Source organism: Protopterus annectens, chromosome 14.part0 (genome assembly GCF_019279795.1).
Source record: "Protopterus annectens isolate FY-2018-M chromosome 14.part0, PAN1.0, whole genome shotgun sequence".
Classification (NCBI taxonomy): domain Eukaryota; kingdom Metazoa; phylum Chordata; order Ceratodontiformes; family Protopteridae; genus Protopterus; species Protopterus annectens.
The window spans coordinates 984,079,779-984,106,552 of record NC_056748.1 but is presented as its reverse complement, the minus strand read 5'-3'; the positions used below and the strand labels follow the sequence as shown (position 1 = coordinate 984,106,552).

The window sequence follows — 26,774 nt, the reverse complement described above, 5'->3', positions numbered from 1 at the left end:
TTACTGCTGCAGTAGCTGCTCCCTCACTCCACTCCCCCCTTATTTCTGTGTATATCTTGTTGCAATGGTGAAGGCATTGATCTTTATTTACCTAGCACTGACCTCTTTCAGGTTCTAGATTCCATCTCTCAGTTGGCAAGAAAGCTCTGAAAGGCCTGACCACTGATTTTCTTCAGCTCTGCTTAAGCTGCCAACAGTCTTGACATGTAGAAGAAGGTGCCCTTAAGCTCCGGAAGGTGGCTGGCTGCTTTATCCTTAGCAGAATATAACCCATATAGCTGAGGCTGCTTTAGTAGTGATCTGTTCAAACATATACTGTATGGTAAGTTTACTTACACAACTGTATTTTACTTATAGTTGCCTCCATTGTAAAGAAGGCTACAGCCCTGAATGCAACTAAGGAGACACAGGGTCAGGTGCTAAAATTTAGGGGAAGAAACTCATCCTTATTGCCATCTGATGCTGAGAAGTGGGTGGTGTCAGGCTCGCACATCCATTGAAGTACAAGGTGCTCTCATTGTCCAATCAAAGGGAATCTGCCATAGTTGACTTGACAGTTTGCTACACTTCACAGCATCGCTTCATCTGTTGAACCTGTATTCTTGTGCAGGTTATACAACAAATAAAATAAAGACATAGTCAAGATTAGGAAGTGCTATCCCCAGCTTGATAAATACACTCTTATCAATCTAAACAAATAATTAAGAGGGCTAATTAAGTCTACTAAAGCCAAATTTGAGTTAAAGATAGCCACTTAGGCGAATGACAGTGATAAGGCTTTCATTAGCTTTGTCTGAAACCCCAAAGGCAACACACAACAGTATACAGAAAAGATTGTAAATGGAACCACCTACTCGGAGCCAGAAGATACAGCAAATCTGCTGGCCAACAAATTCAGCTCCAGTTTCCTTTTCCCTACTTTTTTTCCCCAGCCGACCTCCAGGAAATACCATCAAGCAACCCCCACCAACTATCACCAGGGTGCAGGTCTTAGATGTGGTCTAAGGCCAAAAACACTGCATCAATGTGTCCTGATAACATCCCAGGATGCCTCTTAAATAGCTTGAAACATGACCTATTGAGACCTCTGGAGTCAGTGTTTAACTATAGCCTCCAGACAGACTTTACACCATGCAGATAGAGATAGAGAACTACAAAGGTCATTCCTCTTCATAAGGGCGAGAAATCAGTGGACCCCAGGAACTACAGACCATATCTCTCAACCATACCAAATTCCTCTGTATTTGCCGGTTTTGAGGGCAAAATAATGGGGTGCCACGAATTCACGAGTGGCCTCTTTAATTCCCGATTTTTTATTATTATTTTTTTTTTGTATTGCAACTTTAAATTTGTAGCTGACGTCACCATGCATCTCCAGCCTACAGGGGTGTGCATGATGACATCAGCTGCTGGCTTTTGGAATTTATTTTAAACTGGTTTGGAGGGAGGGAAATAGGGAATGGCAGCTGTGTACAAGTTTTGCAGAACACCCAGCCACCCACATATCTGCCTCAGCTGAGTCAGCCTCCAGGTAAGAAACAAGTATTTTTATCAGATCAGATATGCTCCCCGTTTTGTTATTGTTAGTGCACTCTTTTCTTGCTTACTCTGATACACTTCCGGCCCGTTTTGCTAATGATAATTGTAATATTGTAAGTGCATTGCATTCACGCCTGACTCCTGATTACTAGTTGCATTTGAAGGTGCTTACTCTTATCAGATATTCTGCCAGCCCGTTTTGTTAATGGCAGTGCTTTTAAGGTGCATTTATGTAGAGAGTTTGGTTTGGATACTTTAGTTGTATAATTGCATTCATTCACTCCTGCTGTTGCTTATTAGTGTATTTGATATGCTGCCGCCCCATTTTGTTAACAGCATTGCTTCAGAGGTAGGTGTGTGTCTGCTGTCCCATTTTGTTAATGACATTGCTTTTAGGGTGCATTTATGTAGGGAGTTTGGTTCACTCCTCCTCATTATGCTGCCGGCCCATTTACTTTAGTTGCATTTATGTGGGAAGTTTGATTTGGAGACTTTAGTTGTAGTATAAGTGCATTCATTCACTCCTTCTGCTGCTTATTAGTTGTATTTGATATGTTGCCAGCCCATTTTGTTAACGGCATTGCTTCAGAGATAGGTGTGTGTCTGCTGGTCCATTTTTTTAATGGCATTGCTTTTAAGGTGCATTGATGTAGGGAGTTTGGTTCACTCACTCCTGCTTATTACACTGCCAGCCTGTTTTGTTAACAGCATTGCTTACTTTAGTTCTCCTGCTTATTACGCTGCTGGCCCGTTTTGTTAATGGCATTGCTTACTTTAGTTGCATTTATGTAGGGAGTTTGATATGGAGACTTTAGTTGTAGTATAAGTGCAGTCATTTACTCCTGCTGCTTATTAGTTGTATTTGATATGCTGCCAGCCAATTTTGTTAAAGTAGGGGGTTTGGTTTGGAGACTTTAGTTGTTTAAGTGCGTGCATTCACTCCTGCTTATTACACTGCCGTAGAGAGTTTGGTTCTGCTGGTGCTTACTCGATATGCTGCCAGCCTTGTGTGTGTGTGTGTGTGTGTGTGTGTGTGTGTGTGTGTGTGTGTGTGTTCTGGATTTTTGTGGCAAATCAGTGAGGACTGAATTCACTAAATAATGACAGACATTTGAATTTCAGACTTCATATTCTTCAGAATATACATGGAATCACAAAACCTTTTATTCTCGCAATTTTCTAAGTTTATAAGATCAATATTTGAAATTTGTCCCAGACTCCCTACTTTTAGGGCTGTATTCCCCCATTATTGGCTTTGTCCAAGTTTTTTGTGCTAAGAGGTTGACAGCTATGGTGAGAACTGAATTCACTAAATGATAGCCATTTAAGTTTCAGTCTTTCTATTTTTCAGGAAACACATGATGGTAACAACATTTTATTCTAGCAACTTTCCAAGATTATACAAGCTATGTTTAAAATGTGTACCTGTTTTTTGGGCTTTTGTCTCCTCAATAAATTTTGGCTTTTTCCAGATTTCCTGTTCTGCAAAGTTGAGAGATACAGTTGAGTGGATTTTACAAGGAGCTGAGAGCTTCAGGGGAAGAGAAGTTTAGTGCTGCTTATGCCAACTCTGCTTGCATTGTTAGTAGCACAACAGGTAGAATACTTGCTTTTGATGTAAGGCTGTGGGTTCTAATCCTACAGTATGTACTGTAGATGCATTGCTGATACTGCACTGTGTTGTACTTTTAAAGGGGGTGGATGCTGCAGTCCTGAGAATGTCCTATTTGGCTGCAATAACTAGTAACCTGTTATCATTATGTCATCCATTCCCTATTGCAGTATTACTAGCTTATCATTTTTTTTAATGTAACAAAGGCAATTTATTTGTAGATTAAACAATGAAATATAAAGTTGTTTGCTAGCAGCAGCGTCTTCATTAGTTACAGATCTCTTTAATGTGGAATTATTTAGATGACTTTTACTTCTGCAGAGATTGTGCATATTTATGGATACTGGTGGATTGTAGAAGTTTGAGTAGACGTATATGATGGAAATGTTCTGAATTGGGCAGTTTGGTCATTATTGGTTCATGCATTTTGTTTCATTGCTTACTGGAAAAATGTTCAAAACAAATTTAAAACGTGCTCTAACAACTATACTTTATTATACTAGGAATATAATTTAATACAGTCAGGAAGGTGTATCAAAGAACACATGATGTATGTTTTGTGTGCAAGGTGCTTATGATTTGAAAACAACCCAAAGTTAATCTTTATCCCCCACTGGCCAGATGCATTTTATTTGAATGTGGGTTTCAGTGCTGTTTCAATGAATGTGAGTATCAAGGGCAGAGAAGTTTTAATGCTAAGTCTATTTTCATTGCTTTGTTTAGCAGATGTCTATTAGTGTTTGTGCTGAAAAATGTAAAATAAAAGTTGTAAATGAAATCCAAATCACTGTAGAAGTAAAGCAGTATGCACACTACAGTGTTTATGGTAAATGGAGTGAAATAGCCAAGTAATGGGACATTGGAATGGCTGCAAGGGGGAGGGCTGTGTATGGGGGGCCCCATTCGACCATGATTTTGTGAAGGGGGGACGGGCAGCAAATTGACACCCCCGGGCGGCACAAAGTGTAGCTATGCCACTGATAATTAGGCCATGGAGAATGACATTTGAAGGTCCTAGCAAACTATAATATTCTTTTGATAAGATTAGAATATTGCCTACCATTAAATGCCCTACACTTACCATAAAACCCAAATACTGCAAGTCACCAAAAACAAAATCCTCAGGTTCATTATCTTCTCCCTTCCCACAGTTCCCAATGAACATCATTGCTACACATTAAAAAAATGATTACCATTTACTACAGGGTCTGGGGCCATATTTTGTTTGTCTGTTCTTCAGTTTGCATTTGAAAGTCGATATCCCAAAACTCCATTGGCATGGGCGGGGTTACATAATTATGTATGCAAATTTTATGTTAATCAGCTTACAGATTTGTACCTATATTTCATGGGCCCATGTCCAGATTTTTGATGTTTTCAGGTAGAGATGTGTGCTACAGACCCTTTCATTTGTCTAGTCTCATATGCATAGCCATTTAAAGAATTTCATGGAAATTATTAATAAGGGCAAAGAAAAACTTCAAACACCAGATCCAACCAGTTTAGTTTCATCAAGGGCAATTCTGGTATGAAGAAATCTCTGCATGTACTGCAACTTCAAGGCTCCAAACCTAATCCAAAGCAAAAAAACTGGACCAGCAGACAGTGACAAAAATCAATATTTAATATTGTATAATAAAGACACATAGGAGAAAAACAGACCAGTTTCGGCTTCATAAATCACATAGTCTTCGTCAGTGTATAGAACATGAATAAACCAACTCCTAGTCCCTAATACAAGACAACAAAATCATGTGACTGATTAAATGTGCTCATTTAGTCTAGATGCAAACAGACCCCTAGCTTAATGATCCATTTTTTCTGTTTTGTATTCAGCATCTCATGCCAGCCTGTCTTGTTAGCTCTAATGCCCAAACTTTAATCAATAATTATAAAATCGAAAAAAGCATTTTTATGTACTGTAGTGTGTTTATAAAGGGTATTAGTAATCTTTTCATTTTTTATATCACAAAAGTGCTCAGAAATCCTAAATTTAACCAGCCGCAAGGTTTGCCCAATGTAGAAGGCTGAACAATTACAAGTAGCTAAGTAAATCACCCAATCTGTTTGGCAATTGGCAAAAAAAGAAATGTTATAAACCTGGCTAGTGTTTTTTCTACTGAAGAACTTGGTCTTCATGACCCTTGGACAGTAAGTGCAATGACCACAAGGAAAGCACCCTACTACTGGATCCCCCAAGAGTGTAGTTTGAAAAGAGTCTTTCTTATGACTAGGCCCATGTTTATAATGATTAAAGTAAGAAGTCAAATTCCTACCCTTCCTGAAGGAAAAATGGCATCTGTTCTCCAACAGTTCAGAGAGTTTAGTGTCTGCCAACAGGATGTTCCAATGACGCTGGACACTGTCCATCAGTGCTCCAGTGTTCCTACCAAATGTGGTAATGAAACATATAGTGGATTCCCCATCAGCAACCTTATTTTTATATTGAAGAAGACTGTCCCTGTCAATGCTGTCCACCCTATTCTTGGCCTGAAGGATGTATCCCGCCTTTTAGCCTCTATTCCTAAATCTGGTTGTAAGGTCATCGGTGAAATGTTGATATGTGCTATTATTCGAGCATATACATTTAATTCTCAAAAATTGAGACTTGGGAATGTTTTTACAGATATGTGGAGGATGATAGCTGGTGGCATGGAGAAGGGAATTATATTCAGGGAACTTAGGGTAAACCTCAGAAATTAGAGTATTATCAGGACCTCTGGTCACCAAAACATCCAAAAAAGTGATCCAATCCATATCATAATTTACCGTAAAATGTATCCCCCACTTGTTCTCATTCAAATAACTAACAAAATCCCGTAGATAGTCCACATCCAATCTCCATACCATCCAGCAATCAACAATCATCAAAATATCTTTTCCAAATATCAATCTTTTCCAGAAACAGATTATGTGAGCTGTCATAAATTATTTGCTCTTCAATATAGGCCATGAATAAATCAGCATAAATTGGGGCAAATGAAGCATCCATGGCCGCACCTTGAATCTGGAGGTAGCACTTCTCATGATAACAAAAACATTCTTTGTAAGTACATGCTCGGCAAGACAAATAAGGAATGTATTGAAACAGGGTTGGTATAACTCAGATTTGTACAGCCAGCATTCTAAGGCATCAATCCCAGCCCAGTGCGGGATATTGGTATATAATGCTGTAACATCCAAGTACAAAGTAGCCAACCCGGCTCAAGCTGCATTTCAGAGATGACTTGAAAAAAATCTGTGGTGTCCCGTAACCGGGCTCATACCCATTTAAGAAGTGGTTTAAGAAATTTGATTAGAAATTGGGACAGGGGTTCTGTTAAAGAACTCCTCCCTGAAACAATGGGCCTGCCAGGGGGATTCCAGGGGTCTTTGTGAATCTTGGGAAGAAAATAAATATATTGATTGCTGGGATCGGATAACATCAGGTGATGCATAATGGTATCAGTAATGATACCCTCCTCCTTGGCTAGAGATAGAAACTCATCAATTTATTTTTTGAAAAGGGGGGTGGGATTGAGTGTTGGATGTAAATAATATCGACCATCCGAGAGCTGCCTGGTCGCTTCAGTGTCAGATTGTGTCCAGTCTTGGACAACCACCACCCCACCCTTATCTGCCATCAATATAACCAATTGATGGTTATTGGCTAATGTTAGAATAGCTTCCATTTCAGTTTGAGAGACATTAAATGATCTAGCCCTAATTTCCCTGGAGTGAAAATGCACGTCCTTAAGGATAGAGTTTTGAAACATAAGGACATTATGATGCATCATTGGCATAAATATAGACCTATGATATCTGAATTCCTCCCGAGCAATCAAAGTGTCTCTTCCCTGAAAAAATAACTTGAGATTAAGATTTCTACAAAATGCTGTAATATCATTTACAAAACTGTCTTCAGACACAAAAAAACAGGTATAAAAGGCAATCCTTTATGCAGAATACCAATCTCCAAAGAAGAGAGGGAACAAGATGAAATATTCAAGACGTTTTGATTTACCGTTTTCGTACAAACATCTTTTAACAACTCCTCCATATTGTCTATCTGATCTGCGTTTTCTACCCCCCCTCCTTTGTTTAAATCTAAAGGGGTACTGGAATTACTTCTCTTCAATGCTGGGGAGCCTGTGGGGCCAGATATATCGGCCTCAAAACCTGAAGATGACTCCTCCCCCGAAGTATCAACACTGGACGTTGATACTTTCTTGAGTATAGACCTAGGGCATTTTCTCTTAGAGGCATTTTTATGAGGTTGTGAGAAATGAACATGTTTGTCTCTTTCTTTATTAAATGGGTCCCCCCATCATAATCTGCCAAATCACAAAGGAATTTATTTTTCTTTCTGTCCTTCAGTTGTTCTTCAAGACCAATTAGATCCTGACTGAGTTTTTTAAGACAGGAATTATATATGGGCTGGCCCTCAAAAACCCTAACACTCTCACACATCTTGGTAATATTGTCAGTATCACTATCAATTGTTCTATCATAGTGTCCATCAAGAATTTCAACAAAATTCATGGAAGCCTTATGTTGGTCTTCCATCTATTGTTTCATAAGAATATCATCTGGATTATTAACCAGAGGCTGTATGTGAACTCTTAAGCCCCTGTGCTTGATACCCTTAGTAATATATGCTTTAAAAAGCTTGCAATGCCAGACATTACTTTAAAGTAACCTCATATTTTTATTGAGCTTTACAAATAGTGTCTCACAACCATCCTCCATAGATGTCAACATTGTGCCATTCCCAGATTGATTGGATGTTCCCAGCCCAAAGATGGCTAGATCATCCCAATCAGAGGCAAGCTTCCACAATATGTTAATTATTTCCATTAAGGAAATCAACCTCAACCTTCTAAATCAAGCAAAATCAGTAACCCAAAATTAAAATAGAATTATACTGTTATAATGGTGGTAACCAGATCAATGCAACAAAAATAATAAATCAAATATTAATCTAATAAGCCCTAATTAAAATGGTGGGCAAAAACACAGCAGCCGATCCAAACCAATTGTTATCAATATGTTTCAAAACAGTTCAGCCAACCACCAGAACCTTCAGATAGACACATAGAAGGCCTCCAGTAGACCCCCACATAATTAGGATAAACCAGAACTACAGCCCATAGAGGAACTGGACAATATCAGCCCCTGTAAGCCAGTCAGATGATTCCAGCATATGGACAATATCAGCCCCTGTAATAAAAGAACTACATTAAATTTAACAGTGCTGAGTCCACATTAGTAAACAGATTTGAAAATGTCTGGTTATAAAATTAACATTGTTCACCACTATGCAAACTACAGTGCTGAGTCCAATTCCATAAAAAGATAGCAAATAATATATATAGATCAAATGGCCAATATCTGCCCCTGTAGAAAACACAATTACATCCAACAGTGCTGAGACCATCAAGATGACAACATTTTTGAAAAAGAATTATATAGCTGTAAACCCAACAAAATAAGGAGTCACTGTGGCCCTTGTTATTAGTAATTGTTGCTGCCAGTGCCCACCATATGACTGGACGAAACAAAAAATCAATTGCGCATTGCTTGGTACCCACAACGACTTTAGCTTGTTAGAATGCTGTAATGCAAACAATCAATCAAGCAAACTGGTTGGCATATATAGTGATGGCATGAAATACATAAATACTCGTTCTAAACCAATATAAGTGTAAAGCCCAATCCTGAATAAACTCTGAATCAAATCACAGAGGCCCCCCAAAGATAAATTTAGGCATATATAACCAATATCCCAGCTGTTATGAACAAAAGGCCTGGCTATTGCCCCTAAAATCACAAAACTAATTTATTGTTCCTCCGTAAATGGTAAGGTGTGCAATCCACATATTTGAAAAAACAATTGCCTATTCAGTAATTGTGGAAAGAAATTCCAATTAGTCCCAAAACCATTAATATATAAATATAATGAGGACTGCTTCCATTAGGCTTGTCCTGTCCTGGTTCTAAAGAATAACCAGAGCCAAACCAGAGTATAAGCAATCTCACACCATAAGATGTACAAAAAAATGTTACACAAGGTGGAATCAAGCCCAAAAATGCCCCAATACCAAAACAGATCGTTAACCAATAGGTGAGGCACCAAAGGAAAAGCAATTCCATAAAAAAAACAATATTCAAAATATAACAAAAGTTCAGGTTACTGTGAACAAAATAAATAATTACTGTCTCTAAAATTACCAAATTGGTTATTGGTCTTCGATAAAAGGGCAAATTGTCCGATCTGCACAATTTTAATAGGAAATGCCCCTACGGTTGTTATAAAGAGAAAGTTGCATTAGTCCCAAGAGCATTAGCAGTAGATAATAAGAACTGTTTGCAAGTGTAGCCATGTCCTGTCCCAAGTTCAAAGGGGTTGAAGCCAAATTCAAATATGTCTAGTTGCATACACAGCGAAATCAAAAATATGTTCCAGAAGGCTGAAACAGCTTCTTTCTGCCCAAATCTGCTTTGATTTCAAGACTGGATCACCGGCTGCTACATAAGGCACCTGCAAGAAAAAGTTTTTCAAAGGTTGATGATACTCACTAAATAGGCAGTTCAGTGTATAATAAAACACCAAACTTGTCCCAAATAAAACGAACATTTGAAGTCCAAAACTGCCAGAGCTAAATTCAGGTATATCCAGTCGCATACAGAACGATGTAAAGAAATGTTCCACTACGTTGAAACCACTTAGTTCTATCCAAAATGTGCTTCAAAGTCAAAGACGGATCACTGGCTAAAACATGAAAAACAGGAGGGAAAATATTCCCCAAAGATGAACGGTATTCACTGAATAACAGATCAGTATGTAGTAGAACAAACACAAAACTTGTCCCAAATAAATCCGAACACTTAGACACCAAACTGCCAGACTTCCACGAAATGAAAGATCACGTAGCACTACAACATCGGATAAAGACCCACACCATTATGCTGAGGCAGCGTTTCTTGCAAACCCCTTTCGAACTGGAAACAGTCCCAAATGAACGAGCACATAACCCATAATAGATGAAAACCTCACAAAGTCTTGGCAAAAGCCATATCAGTCACAAAAATAAAATAAAAAACAGACAAGAACCGAATTCAAAAGGTGTTCAATGTCCATAAGCCACAGGTCAACCGCAGAGAAGAGAAGCAATTCTGGTTTGAACAAATCTCTGCATGTACGGCAACTGCAAGGTCCCAAACCAAACGTAATCCAAAGCAAAAAAAATTGGACCAGCACACTGTGGCAAAAATCAATATTTAATATTATATACTAAACACACACAACATACTAAAGACACACAAGAGAAAAACAGACCGGTTTTGGCTTGATAAATTACATAGACTTCATCAGTATACAGAACATGAATAAACCAACTCCTTATATAGTCCCTAATAGAAGACTACAAAATCATGTGACTGATTAAAGGTGCTCATTTAGTCCAGGTGCAAACAGCCCCCCCAGCTTAATGATCCATTTTTTTCTCTTTTCTATTCAGCATCTCATGCCAGCCTGTCTTGTTAGATCTAATGCCCAAAATTCGATCAATAATTATAAAATCGAAAAAAGCATTTTATGTACTGTAGTGTGTTAAAGAGCATTAGTAATCTTTTGATGTTTTACATCACAAAAGTGCTCAGAAATCCTAAATTTAACTGGCTGCGAGGTTTGCCTAATGTAGAAGGCTGAACAATTACAGGTAGCTAAGTAAATCACCCAATCTGTCTGGCAATTGGCAAAAAAAAGAAATGTTATATAGTGTTTTTACTACTGAAGCACTTGGTCTTCATGACCCTTGGGCAGTAAGTGCAATGACCACAAGGAAAGCACCCTACTACTGGATCCCCCAAGAGTGTAGTTTGAAAAGAGTCTTTCTTATGACTAGGCCCATGTTTATAATGATTAAAGTAAGAAGCCATATTCCTACCCTTCCTGAAGGAGAAATGGTATCTGTTCTCCCAACAGTTCAGAGAGCTTAGTGTCTGCCAACAGGATGTTCCAATAACGCTGGACACTGTCCATCAGTGCTCCAAGCTTTAGGCTGTTATTTTCTATTCACAAGGATCAAATATCCCATAAGACCAACCCACATTTCCTTCTGCAAGTGGTTTCTAAAATGCCTTTAACCAGAGTATTAATTTTCTTATTTTTTACATCAAGATGAGAACAGGGCGGAATGAGTGAAAGGAAAAGAACAGCATTATCTGAGGTTTATTCAAGCTAAGTGCATGAGTTTAGGAGTGAAGGACTTGTATTTATTTTATTTTCTCAGAGGGAAAGGTAGCAATTTTATAGACAAACCTATTACATGTAGATTGCAGCTGCATCATCTTTTCCTTTTTCAGGCATCCAACTGTGTTTTAGAAAGTGTTGTGGTCAGCAAAGTCACTCCATCCAGAGATGTTTAGGCTTCCAGGGAAGTAGATTATTCAGCCAGATGTAATGTGGTCAAGGTCTGAATGTAATAGATCAACTGATAATTTAGCCAATTTGGTTTTGTTATTTTCTCCTTCTCTAAGGTACAGTGACATTGGATTTGATTGTAATTAGTTGATGGGATGTGAAGAGTACAATCCTTACAGTAAAGCAGTATTTCATTAATAAAAATTTCCCAACAGGGAATTTGGTAGAATTTTGTGCTACATTGTCTTTTTTAGGAAAGTTGTTGCCAGTCTCCATCCTGCTCCCAATGGATGCTTTAAGAAATGTCCCCTTTGTAGGCATCTGTGCTCATTGATGCATACCTTCAAGAAGCAATACATTATGGATCATAAATCCGGGGGTTTGACCTCCTGATGTTCAGGACTCAGACTTCTGAACCTTTGGCCTTCCTTTTGCTGCCCCCCATCTTCTTCCACTGTAGTAAAGTTACTGCTTGGGATGATTCCTAGTTGTCGTCTCAACAGAGTCCTGTTTGTTTGCTATATTCAAATCAAAGAGTAAAACGCTAACACAGATAAACCATTAAGAAAATGATTTCAAGAAGTCACAGCCATACTAGAGTCTTTACTGTGTAATACCTTAAAAAACTCCTATAGTGGTGCCCATGAGTTATTTGTAAACGGCCCCCATAACAACATACCAGTGTTTCAGTTACATGGCTTCTGAATGCCCATGACTTTTTACTTTTGAAGTCTTTGTGTGTACATTCAGGCCAATAACCTCAACCCCACTAGCTCTAGAAATGCCATGTTTCATCCTTTTTCTGACATCATCAGTACAACATAAGTAGATTTTTATGCTATACTTAAAAACATGGAGCTTAACATCAAGCTTGATACTCATAAACAGGTGGTATATTTTGCAGGCATCCTAATGTCTGTTGTGCGAGTGTATTGAACCAGAAGCACTTTATTTTAATAATCATGCAACTAGTATTTATGTGGGTAACAGGTACGGTAAAATCATGTCTTTGACAGTATTGCATTTCACTTAGTGTTCGTATATCTGTGTGTGTGTGTATATTCAGCAGTCTAAACCTTAGTAGTTTACAGGGTCAGTGAGTCCTTTCAATCAATAAATACAACAATTCTTTAATTTAACTACAGCTATCCTTTGAATTTATATTGCAGAACAGTTAGAAAAGGTAGCACTTAGTGGAGTACTGCATTTTGATTCTCCTAGTAGCTGACTTTATATACTCACAATAGGTAACATAGTCATGGTGCTGATTCATTTTTCAGGCAATGTAGGATCTTAGCTTCCTGTATAAAGCACAGGATTTTATTCCAGATCCAAGTCACTGACCTAGCTCCTTTTTGTGCTGTATGTCAATAGATTCATTTGAAATGTTTAGAGGGTTCATATGTGTATAAGTAACTTTATGCAAGAATAAGTGCTGTTTTATAAGTAATGGTTTTACCACACAGGTGAAGTCAGCTTTCAAAATGGTTAAGATTTCAGTATTTTCTTAGAGGATACCTCTGCTAGTAATGATTCCATTTTTCCCTTATTGTCATTTACTAAAGCGCTGTATTAGCAAATGTTCGATTTCTCTCTCATCTATATTGTTTTATTTTTTTATAAGTTTACATACAGGACATACGTATCCCTAGTGTTGTCTTATTAGTTAACATATTATAGGTTCATAGGTAGGTACTAGGCTATCTGCGCAGAGGCATTTATAAGCCTAGCCAGAATGTGTTGGCTTTCACCCCCCTTAGATTAGTTCCCTGTGCCTCTGCCCAGCAGAGTCACTGAAGTGATCCCCGGGGTAAACTTTCTGATTCCCATCCACTTGTCAAGATTTCTCTTGAAGAGTGTTAGTGAGGAGCTCTGCCTAATGTAGATTGGAATCTTGTTCCAAAGCATGGGACAGGAATCTATCCCTCTAGTATGTCCTATTTATTGTTGTGGTGAGGTTTAGATCCCTAGAGCGTGTGGCTCGAGGAGATAAGATTTTCTTTAGGTGGAGCATGTCCATCAATTCTAGGCTGGACATGGCCTTGTATGTCAGGCAGAGATCACCTCTGAGTAGGCAGTATGCAACCGAGTACAGCTGGAGTTTCTTCAGTCGAGCTGCATAGGGCATCTGTTTGAGGCCAGTGATCCTCTTGGTGAGGTACTTCTGTGGTCTTTCCAGCTGTTGCAGGTGTCTTGTAAGGTACATCCCAAATGGGGTGTTGTATTCTATGATGGGTTTGATGAGTGATGAGTAGAGGGGCACAATGACCTCTTTTGATCTGGATGCGAACCCTTTTGTGATTAGGTGGACCACTTAGAAGGATTTTCTAACCACTTTGGCAATGTGATTCTCAAAGGAGAGATTACTATCTACTTGGGTCCCCAGATCCCTTATTATGTCTTCTGTATTTAGGGGACTACCACCTATGTGGTAGTTTGTGGGTAATTTGTTTTTTCCAAAGGGGATGACTATGCACTTTTTGGCATTTAGCTTGAAGCCATGATTTTGACACCAGGTATCCGTCTAAGTGAGTCCCTTTCGGAGGATGTCTGCGTCAGCCGGAGAGTCAGTTATAGCCACTAGTTTGCAGTCGTCTGCGAACTTGGTCAGCCATAGTTCTCCTGTGCTTGCCTGTACCTCTGAGAAGTATATGCTGAACAGGAGGGGTCCTAGGACTGAGCCCTGGAGAACGCCACTTGTAACTGGTTTAGAGTCGGACCTAGCTCCTGCAACTCTCACCATGTGGGTTCTGTCCGTGAGCCAGTTGGCATCCCATCTTGTGACATAGGGGTTTATGTTCAGGCTGGTGAGCTTGTCTATAATACCAGAATGGGGAATGGTGTCAAAGGCCTTTGCGAGGTCTAGGTAGGCTGTGTGTACCACCTTTCCCTCGTCTATAGTCTTGGTAACTGTCTTAAAGAAGTCCACCAGGTTTAGGAGGCATGATCTGCCCTTAACAAAGCCGAACTGGGTAGGGTCCAGTGTTTGGAGGTTCCCAATGTCTCTGTTAATGAGTTCCATGATGATGCGCTCCATAGCCTTGCAGACCAAGCTAGTCAGGCTTATAGAGCGATAGTTCCCGGGGTCTGTTGTGGCTCCACCTTTGTGGAGCGAAATCACCGTTGCTCTGCACCACTCTATGGGTACGTAGCCTGTGGAGAGGCTGAGTTTGAACAGTGTGTTTAGGTGAGGGGTTAGTTTGTCTTTGAGCTCATGTAGGATGCAGCCTGGGACACCGTCCGGTCCCATTGATGCTGTGTTTTTGGCTTTGGAGAGAGCTGTTTTAACATGAGTGTGTGTGATTTCAGGGGCTCTGCATTCGTCTGGTATGGTTGTGGGCCCTTTTGGGGGTAAGAGGGGGGTGAAGTTTGCACTGAACCTGTCTGCCAGGGTGTTGGCGATATCAGTCGGTTCAGTGTATTTTGTGCCATTCTGCACTAACTCCGAGCAGATCTGAGCATTGCCACTTAGATTCTTGACATAGCTAAAGAATGACTTGTGGTTATCTTTGGAGTCCTTGGCAATTTTCTTTTGAAGCTCAGCTTGGATGATTTTATGAGGGATCGTAGATTCTTGCTGATACTGATCAGGGATGTCTTCCCTTCTTGGGATTTTACTCTTTTCTCTACTAGTTTCCTCCTCCTATTGTATAGCTTGTTTATGGCAGTGCTCCACCAGACTGGTTTCCTTTTCTTGGAAGAGTGAGTCTTGGTTTTGTTTGGCATAGCACGATCCATGCATTTTTGTAGGTACCTGTAGAATGCATTAGTAAAGGATTTTGCAGCTTGGACAGCATTATCCTTTAGCATGGGGGTTTAAAACTTTCCACCTCGGTCTTAAGTAACGTGAAGTTTGCTTTTGAAAAGTTTTTCACTGTGGTTTCCTTGTCCAGGGGTGGGGGCGAAATGTGGCTATCCAAAGTGATTTGTTTATGGTCAGATCTAACCATCGAGGGGTTGACTTCCAGTGTGGAACACTGGTCGCCCATGTTGGTGATGACCAGGCCCAGTATGTTGTCACCTCTGGTGGGAGTGTTGACCAGTTGATCCAGGGCGTTTGAATTTATAAATTCTAGGAAATGTTGGGCAAGGGAGTTAGTACTTGAATAGTTCTCCCAGTTAATGTTTGGGTAATTGGAATCACCCAATATTAGGGTATTTGGTAGGACCTTTATGTTTCCCAGTGTTTCCAGAAATGTGGAATGGAGGTCCTGGGACATGGGTGATCTGTAGCAAACTACAATTTGAATTGCAGTTTGCCCGTTGTTAGTTGCACGTGGATGATCTCTGAAGCATTGTGCTGTGCCACTAATCTGGAGTTGTGGGTATCCTTGATGAATATGGATACGCCCCCACCTTTTGTATTTCAGTCCGGGTTCTGTGGCCGAAATGTATGGTATGAGTTGTAGCCTGGTAGTGCTGGGGTGCTCTCTGGAGCCTTAAACCAGGTTTCTGTTACTGCACATATATCGATTTTCTCCATACTGAGGAGTGCCTTGAGTGCATGCATTTTGAGGTTTAGACTTCTGGCATTGAGTAGCATTACCCTCAGTTTTTTTGTTACTTGTGCTATTTATGGCGCTAGGTTTGTCTTTTGAGCCTTGCCTAAAAAAGGCACTATGGGGGTGGCAAGAGCCTTGGCCAATATTCGAAACGCTAAGGGTGACAGGTGCAAGCCGTCTCTAACGAAGCAGCGTGGCTTGTTGAGCATGTCATCCCCAGCGGACAGACACTGGATCCCCTTTGAATGACACCAGAAACTTATCCAATTGTTGAAATTGATCATTTTTTCTTTATACCGTGGTATCATTCTTGGTGAGGGCAGGATGCTATTCAGGGTCAGGGTCATACTGGCCCGGGCTACATGATCAGAGAGCTTTTCTATGTCTCTTTTCATGTAGTGCAGGGGGTACGGCTCAGGTCATTCACACCAACATGATAGATAGAACAATGACAGAGTCGTATTTGTACTTGTTCTGGAGTGACCTAAGTGCTTGTGTTATGTGGCGGATCCTGGCACCCGACAGGCAGCTAACAGTAACCTTCTCCTTATTCAGCCTAGTGAGTGGGACGTCAATTTGCCTAACTATAGAGTCACCTATTACTAGTATGTTGGGTATGTTATTTTGCCTTAAGGGCTGTGATTGCGTGGCACACTGGTTTTGTGAAGTATTTGTTTCATGGTTTGTGCTGGGGGGTGGAGGTTGCTTGGATGTCTGCTTTGGAGGTCTCTATTGCTTTTGCAGATTTTTATTTAGAGCCTCCGAGTATGTTTTTGTGTATTTATGTGTGTTTTTTTCCGGTGTTGGTTTAATGGGTCTATGTGAGACTGGTGGTATGATGTAAGTATTTCCCTTTTCCTCTTGACTGTCTGATCCAGTCTTAGGTTGAGAGAGTTTAGCCTCCAGTTTGGCTGTATAATTGCACCTTTCACATGTATTAGTGTTTGGTGGTAGGAGGAGAGGGTTGTCTGTGTACATGAGGCAGTTGTAACATTGCCTCAAAATGCCCAAATTCCCCAGTTGGACTGGAGAGTACACCTGAAACTGCCCTTTGGACATGCCTGGATAGGTATGGTGTACTGTTTTACTGAATGGCTGGTAAGATCGAATAGAGAGCCTTGTCTTTCTGTACAGTATAGGGGGGTCTAGTGCTAGGGTTTATAAGTGCTTGGTATGAGTTTTGAGCAAGTGGCTGGCTGAGAAATTAATGGCTTGAGTGCTTAAGTTGAAAGTTTCTCTAGTTCCAAGGGAAAAATTGAACAGGAGACTTTGTGGAGCCGGGGATAGTTATACTCTAGCTAACCGACACTGCCCGACGTGTAAAACATGCAAATGCAGTTTTTTTTAGCAGGGAAATGAAAGAGATAGAAATTAGCCCAAAATGGCCAATAAACTACTAATTTTGGGGCTGAAACCACTCCTCCAGGGACAGATAAGCTGCTCAAAGCTCCCCTCTCTCACAGGTGAACAGAGAAACTTCCTTCCATCTATTGTAGTACTTTTATCATCATGAATCTGTTGTGTCTGAATTGTGAATGTGCCATTTAAACATCAGTTTTCAACTTTGTTGCAGATTTTTACCAAACCTCATCCAGCAAAAATCATACCAGGGAAGAGTACCTCTGGAAAAGAAGCTGCATCCTCAGCAAGTTCCACTGGCTCTTCTCAGCCTTTCTTCTACAACATTCAAAGCCTGAAACCCTCAGCTATCCCAATTAAAGGTAAACAGAAATAATCAACTTCTCTAATGTATTTCTCCAGTGTGGGTATTATCTGAGTTTGGTAAAGTATTAATGCTTCAACAAATATAATCTGCCTATGCCTATGAGGCAGTGCTCTACAAGCTATGAAAACTAACTGATAGTATTTGTCTCACCATGGGTAGTCAGATTTCTCATGTGGTATGATACTCATGGTACTGGAAATCAGAAAAGTCTTCACCTGTATGCCTTTTCCACCCCCAGAAATGGCTTTGTTGAATTTTAAGATTTTTTTTTGTTTAGGTCTGCCTTATCTTACTGATTATTGTGATCTTCTTACATATGTGAAAAGTAGGATGCATGCACATATATATATATATATATATATATATATATATATATATGGGTCAACTTTCATTCACTGAACACTCATTTCACTGAATTTCAAACCACTCACACCAAATCGCTGAAAGCTCAAATCACTGAAAACTCATTTCACTGAATGTTAAGTACTGCTGGGCAAATAAAATGTATATGCCCTTTTCCTCACTGTGCGATCCTGGAGTTTTATATATATATATATATATATATATATATATATATATATATATATATATATATATATGTATGTATGTGTGTGTGTGTGTATGTATATATATATATATATATATATATATATATATATATATATATATAGGTTTACTATTGAAATGTCGAACGGCACTACATCGACTGTACTATAGTCGAACATGGAAGTTCGAAAATAGTAATGTCGACGACAAAAAAACAATCTAGGACTGTGTTTTAACATGGGTCGAGGTAGGGGAGATGTTTGTAGTTCTGAATAATACTGAACACCTACCTCGACCCATGTTAAAACCATTCCTAGATTGTTTTTTTCGATGTCGACATTACTATTTTCGAATGTCCGTGTTCGACTATAGCAAAGTCGACGTAGTGCCGTTCGACATTTCAATAGTAAACCATATATATATATATATATATATATATATATGTATCTATGTATGTGTGTGTGTGTGTGTGTGTGTGTATATATATATATATATATATATATATATATATATATATATATATATATATATATTTTTTTTTTTTTTTATTAAATTTGTTCACCAGGTAATGCCTAACTGGGCCAGGAGCCTGTTTTCAGTGAAGGCCCGGGGAGAAAAACTCCATTAGATAAAATACAAAAGAAAATTAAACAGTTCTATCAAATTGAACAAAAGTATTTACATACAAAACCATTTCAGTTTAGGAAACAGTGTTAAGAGTACAAGGCATATACAGTGAAGCATTAGGGAGATGCTAAATACAGTGGACAAAGACTTTGACAAAGCAGATGTAATACAGGAACAGCAGAATTGTATATGAAACTATGTCCAAGGTGCTGCAGAAAATATGTAGGATATTAACATTACTGTGAGGTAAGAGAAGATGTAGGATATTAGCATAACTGTGAAGTAAAAATGGGAAGGATAGTAGTCATAGGGCAAGGATAGATGGGAAGGAATAGTAGCCACAGGAAAGGGCTATTGTTAGAAGGAGAGGAATTAATGGTGTAGTTAGGGATAGGCAGAATTAGCCTGGAGTATGGCAGGAACAAAGCCAATGACTGACTAGCTAGTCTTTTAGAAGTTGTTTGAACTCATGATAGTTAGGAGTTTTTGTTATAGGCTGAGGAAGAGTGTTCCAAAGTTTGGCAGTTTTGTGAGAGTAGAGGGATTCTCCATGATAGTTTCGGTAGTGGGTAACTTTTAGTATTGGTTTGTTGGAAGATCTGATTGGTCTGAGAGTTAAACTAGGTTGGACTAAGCTAGAGCAGAGCAGTTACTGGGTTGGTGGACTAATTTGTGGGTCATTGTGAGATGATTGAATAATAAGCGGTTAGGAGTTCTAGCCAGTTAAGCTAGGAGAGGACTGTGCAGTGGTGAGTTCTGTTTGGGTGACCAGTGGCAAATTTAGCAATCTTGTTGTAGCAGGACTCTAGGTTATTAAGGTCATTTTTGTGTAGGTTTGTAAGTGTATGGGTAGAAACCAGATGAGAACGAGCAGTGGCTAGCCTGGCACTTTCAGTGAGGTATGGTTTGGCCCTATAGAGGGTGCTAAGTTTGGAGTGATCTTTTTTGATTGTCAGGGAAATATGCTTATCAAATTTTAGGTGGTCATCAATTGCAACACCTAGAAGTTTGGTGTGGCTTGTGGGTTCTATCTTGGTACCGTCTGAGGAGTGGATAATAAAGAGGGGACTGTATAAGTTTCAGTTTATTATTTCTGAAGACTATTATCTTAGATTTATTGGAGTATAGAATGAGTTGATGTTCAGTGATGTATTGTTCTATGTCTTGAAAAGAGGTTTTCATTTTTATTTGAAGTTTCTGGAGTGAGGCTGCTGAGCAGATGAGTGTAGAATCATCGGCGTACTGGATGATGGAGGATAGTTGAGTTGCAGTGCTGTGGTTGTTTGTAAATATGCTAAAGAGGAGGGGGCCTAGTATGGAGCCTTGGGTTACACCAACTGAGATGGGGAGTAGGGAGAGAAACTGTTCTCCGATTTGGTGACTTTTGGTGACGATTGGAAAGATAGCTGTGGAACCATGGCAGGGATGATGAGCTGAGGCCATAATGTGAGAACTTGTTGAGAAGTAGTTGGTGGGAAACAGTGTTGAAAGCTTTAGACATATCCAGGAAGATATAGGAGACAAGCTGACCTACATTTATGAGTTGTTGAATGATGTTAGTGAAAGTCATTAGGGCAGTGCTAGTGCTATGTTTAGGTCTAAAGCCATGATAGAAGGTGGAAAGTAGGTTGTGACTGAGGAAGTGGTTGAGTTGGTTGTGGATGCATTTTTCTAAGAGCTTGGCAAGAGGAGAGAGAATGGCTATAGGACTGTAGTCAGTTAGTTCTTTTGGGGGTCCACCTTTGTGGAGGGGAATGATGTGTGATATTTTCCAGAGAACTGGGACATGATTTTCTGTGATGGAACGGTTAATCAGGATTGATATTGGATAGGCAATTGAAGGGTGAGAAGTTCATTGGGTAATTGGTCTGATGCAAGACAGCAAGGTTTTAGTTTAGATAGGAGTGTTTTTATGCAGTTAGTTTGAATGGGAGTAAAAGTGAAAGGGTTAGGGTGATCTGAGTTGGGAGTGGGAAGAGTAAGAGGTTGATTTGCCTGGCTATCTAGCAGGGAGGTGATTGTATTTATAAAGTGAGAGTTGAACTGAGTTGCCAGCGGGCTGGAATTGTTTGACGTGGCTGGTGCAAGGGTTGGGGTAAGCCCTGGGTTGAGGAGATAGTTAATGCTTTGCCAGAATTTTTGGGGGTTGTTTAGGTGTTTCTGTTTACATAAATCGTGCCATCCCAAATAGAACCAAGATGCTCTCATCCAAAAAAAGAAGCCAATCTGGTGGTCCCCTGCCATAAACAAACTTTACAACAAAAGGAAGAAACTGTTGCAGAAAAGAGGAAAATTCCAGGATGCAAAAAACTTCCTTACCAGCCTCAGTAAGAAACTGAGATCCCTCATAAAATCCTCCAAAGCTAGTTACGAAAATAAAATTGCCAAAGATTCCAAAGACAACAACAAGGCATTCTATAACTATGTCAAGAATCTAAATGGCAATGCTCAGATCTGCTCTGAGCTAAAACAGAATGGCATTAAATATACTGATCCCAAGGATATTGCCAATATCCTGGCAGATCGATTCAGTGCCAACTTCACCCCTCTCACCCCTAAATGGCCCATCTCAATACCGGAAGATTGCCAAATTCCAGTAATAACGGCCACACAGGTAAAAAACGCACTCTCCAAAGCTAAGAATACAGCATCCATGGGACCAGATGACATCCCGGGCTGTGTACTACATGAACTACAATTTGAACTGGCACCTCACCTAAGTGTCATGTTTAATCATTGCCTCACCTCAGGTTTCGTGCCCACTGAGTGGCGCACAGCTACAGTTATCCCACTCCACAAGGGGGGATCCACCTTGGATCCCGGAAACTACCATCCCATCAGTCTGACAAGCCTTATCTGCAAGGCCATGGAGCGTATTATCATGGATCTTATAAACAAAGACATTGGCAACCTTCAAACACTGGACCCCACCCAGTTTGGGTTCATGAAGGGCCAATCTTGTCTCCTAAACTTGATTGACTTCTTTGAATCAGTCTCCAGAGCCACGGACAAGGGTAAGGTGGTCCACACAGCCTATCTAGACCTTGCCAAGGCCTTTGACACCATCTCCCACTCTGGAATCATAGATAAACTTACTAAGCTGGGCATTAATCCCTACGTCACCCAATGGGTTGCTAACTGGCTTACTGATAGAACCCACACTGAAAAAGTAGCCAACTCCAAATCCAGCTCCAGACAAGTGGAGTACCTCAGGGTTCAGTCCTGGGACCGCTCTTGTTTGGCATCTACTTCTCTGAAGTACAGGCCAACACTAAGGGACTCTGGATAACAAAGTTTGCAGATGACTGCAAACTGGGAGCCATTACTGAATCCCCAAATGATGTGGATACTCTACAAAAGGGCCTTACAGAAACAGATGCTTGGTGCCAGAGCCATGGGCTCAAGCTCAATGCCAAGAAATGTATAGTTATCCCCTTTGGGAAAAAACATGTATCCATGAATTACCATATAGGTGGCAGTACACTAAACACCGAAAGTTTGATAAGAGACTTAGGGACACAGGTGGACAGTGGTCTCACCTTTGATAACCACATCGCCACAACAGTCAGGAAATCCTTCTATGTGGCACACCTCATCACTAAGGGCTTTTCATCCAGAAAAAAGGAGGTAATTGTCCCACTGTACTCATCCCTCATTAGACCCATTATAGAATACAATGCCCCGTTTGATATGTACCTCTCAAGACATCTGCAACAACTGGAAAGGCCACAGAAATGCCTCACTAAAAGAATCACAGGTCTAAAGCAGATGCCCTACGCTGACCGCCTTAAAAAACTCCAGCTATACTTTGTCGCATATCGTCTACTCAGAGGCGATCTTTTCTTAACATACAAGGCCATGTCAAACCCAGAGCTGTTGGACATGCTACACTTAAAGAAATCCCAATCCCTCAGAACCACACGCTCCATGGATCTAAACCTTGTCATCACAATAAACAAAACATGCTGGAGGGATAGGTTCCTGACCCAGAGACTCCCCAGACTCTGGAATAGATTGCCGATACATGTCAAGCAGAGTGCCTCTTTGGTCCTCTTCAAAAGGAACCTTGACGATTGGATGGGAGAAAGGAAATTCACCTCGGGGATCACGTCAGTCGCCCTGCTAGACAGGGGTCCAGGGAAGTAAATAGTGTGGGAAGAAATAGCCAGGGAATTGTTATGGCTAGGCTTGTATAGGCCCTAGGGCTGATAGCCTAGTACCAACCTATGAACCTATGTTTGGAAGTATGTTTGCTTATCTGTTTTTATTTGTTTCTTAGCTAGTTTGTACATATACAGTATATATGCATGGAATATACATATATATGTATATATATATATATATATATATATATATATATATATATGTGTGTGTGTGTGTGTGTGTATATATATATATATATATATATATATATGTGTGTGTGTGTGTGTGTGTGTGTGTATATGTATATATATATATATATATATGCAGTAGTGATCCTTTCACGCCATGTACCCCTCCCTTTCCTACCCCCATCCCCCAGAAGAGAGAGAATTTTGAAACAATGTGGCCCTTTCTCTTTTCAGCCATAGGACTTCCCCCTATCCTTTGCAGGGTTTTTCAACCTTACCCTCTCTTAACCTGAGGTTTGCTTAGGCACCCCAGTCCTCAAAGCACACCACTTGCTGGTTTCCTGTAGGGGATCTAGCTGAGGATTACTGAGCCCTTAGCAAGCTCCAAATTTTGACTAATAGTATCTTGCCATTTTTGACTACTTCAGTGCCCCCAGGCAGTAACATAGCACTTAGCCAGTAGCAATGTCCAAGGTTTAGACCTTAGTTGCTTCACAGCACTCCAAAGATTGCGACTTAGTATAATGATTAAGGTTTTGATTCACAGACACAAGGTACAGAGTTTATTTTGCACCGCAGGAAACTGAATTGAGGAGACTTAGATTGGCTTCTTAGGAAAGCTGCCCTACTAATCAGCCAAGATGCACATGAGAAGACCTCTCTGGCACCTCCACAAGGTAGGGAGCTAACATCCACAACTTCCTTCTGTCAGAAAAGGCTTACATCTGGCCTAAGAGGCAGTATGTATGGTATACCTATACTTTCCTCTAATCTCAAGCCTTTCACTCTACTAACAGCAATCTCAAATACTAATCCTCCAAGGACTACTTCAGTAATTTTCTTACTACTGTTACTGACATGAAGGAACTGAATAAGCACTTGGACAATAGGAGCTTTGTTCAGCTCAAAGGGCTTCTCTAGCACCCAGGACAAAAATCAAACCCAAGGGTGCTATTTGTGGTCACAGAAGATAAGACATTCACATATAGCACAAACATCTAGGGGAAGAAACCCATCCCTACCCTCGCCATCTAGCTATAAAATCTAGTGGGAAAACTCATCACTACCCTCATTGTCTGTCTGTGGTGATAGATTTACAGTCCTCCCCAGATAATCCTAAAGAATGGCACCAGTGGAATCAGTTCATCCAGGAGGTGCTCTACTAACGAGCAGACAAATCAGAAGCCTGTAGGCACCCTCAAATGGCATTTGCACTGGGAGATTCCTCTCATCATAGCTGAGGGATGGGGGACCCCACAGATGGAACTCTTCACCACCAGGGAAAACACACAGTGCAGCTACAGACTCATTCTTATTGTCATGGACAGTCCTTTTCAGTTAGGCTTTCATAGCAATGCCCTTTTCCCAAGAATACCCAGAAATCACAGAACAGCTGGACTTCCTTATTGCACCAGTTTATTTATTTATTTATTTTATTTTACATTTATTAACTGGGAAAGTCCGATTGGACACAGGTCCTTTCTCAGCGGCGGCCCAGGGAGGAATGCTCCACATATTACAAACACAAGATTTGACATAGTACAACTTTGTAGTTACAGAAGAGTGATATTTACATTTTCATATATAAGAAGTCATTTATGATACAAAATTAAGTGATAACACAGGATAAAGAAAAATAGATACGTTTACACTGTTTATAGGAAGACACCATTGAGCAGTCTGGTTATAGAATATCTATTCAGAGATATCATTAAACATTAAACATAGAGCAAAGGATTAAGTGTGGAAGGAAGATTAGGATATGAAGTATGATGAAAGAAGCTATTTAAGGTGAAAAAAAATCAAGTTAATCAGTTTGATCAATTCTGCTCTGGTATTTTCTTCTGTTTATCCTTCCTGTTAACTCTTTCCTTTTAGGCTTGGAGCATATATTCTTAGTCTGTCTATTAACCGGAAGGTTACTGTCTCAGAGGGAGTTGGGGGCAACTGTATCTGTGGCTTCAGCTGCTAGTGTACTGACTTCGGAAGCAGAACTCAGGGGATCCAAGAATGATCCAGATAACCCCCCCACACACACGCACACACACACACACACACACACACACACACACACACACACACACACACACACACACACACACACACACACACACACACACACACACACACACACACACTTCCATGCATTAGCTTTTGCAGGACATTTTAGGAAAAGCCATATGGCTTAGCTCCAGAAAAACCTGGGCAACATAGTAAGAAGGTTTTTGTACTTTGAGGACTCCAGCAGGACCAAGATCCCTGTTTTCCAGTCCTACTCTTAAATCGTCTTTCTCTAAGCCCTTCTCATTCATCCTGCAAGATTCAAATTTCAGCTATTTCAGCCTATTTCCTTCATGCAACCCTACCTTTGTCCACTCTCTGGTAGGGCCTTCCACTCATGGCTCCTCAGGTGACCTCATACACCATCTTGCTACCTAAAATTTGTCTTAGAAAATTTGTAATCTTCTGACATGGAACCCTGCATGCTTATTACCTGTCTGTCCAGTTAGGGAATCCCTGACTCTCTAGGCTCTCAGGCCTAACCATGTCATCAAACCCAAGTGGGTAACTGATGACTCCCTTTTTCCAACCAGGCACCTACCTCTAGTACTCTACCTTTCTCGAAACTTCCATAGGCAGCTACCCTACTACATGGCCACTGTAAAATTCTTCAGAATTTTCTGGCCAATGGAGTATTACCAATGCTGCCCTCAGTGGAGGTGATCCTGTATCTTGCAGGTCATTCCCAAAGGGCTCTCTCTCTCTCTCATTCCCAGTACCTTCTATCTAAATCATTAGGGAAGGATCTCTCCTGTGCCTGTAAGGGCCCATTCCAATAGACAGCTGGGTCCCTCTACTACCTCCATGAAGGGCGTACCTACCAAGAGTGAGAGGAGCCTGTCATATGATCTTCTGTACCCTTGTACACCTAACAATACCTCTGTCAGCCTTCTTCCACCCCAATTCAGTTTTTGCCTCTGTTTCCCTTCAAAATCTCCCTTTCTCGTCTTCCCCACCACTCCTCTTTTAAGCTTTGTGAATCTTCTCACAAGTCAGGACTGCAACAGTGAAACATGAAGAACATAGTACAGTTGTGTTCACGTGCCATAAATATAGATGTTCGAGTGTATTCACTGTTGCAGTCATCTTTCCCTCCTTTCCCCCATAGCCTGCAAGGTGGCTATTACTTTTTCTCATCTACCAAGGATCCCTACTTTACATTACTACCTGCGTAGGGATTCTTGTCCTATCCATCTGTTTTGACCTCCTGCTCCTGTTGGGGGCCTCCAAACTACAAGCGGCAAGAAACAACTGAGGTAATGACATAGGTGGACTCCACTTATACCCCAGTGTACTGACATCAGTAAAGTCCACCGGTCATAGGAGGAGGGAAGACTTTTACTCTGGTAGTTGGTCCGGCCAGGGGCTTCCACGGCAGGAAATCCCACAAGTTAGGACTTCAACAGTGAATACATCAGTACATCTA

General features: G+C 40.4%; 1 protein-coding gene across 1 annotated transcript in view; it reads left to right on the top strand.

Annotated features, from left to right (window-relative positions):
* WDFY4 (WDFY family member 4) overlaps window positions 1-26,774 on the top strand; it is a 4,454,583-nt gene that overhangs the window by 3,855,228 nt on the left and 572,581 nt on the right. The window contains exon 52 of the mRNA XM_044055648.1: window positions 17,631-17,778. Coding sequence (XP_043911583.1) covers window positions 17,631-17,778 — 148 coding nt within the window. The remainder of the gene's footprint in view (window positions 1-17,630; window positions 17,779-26,774) is intronic.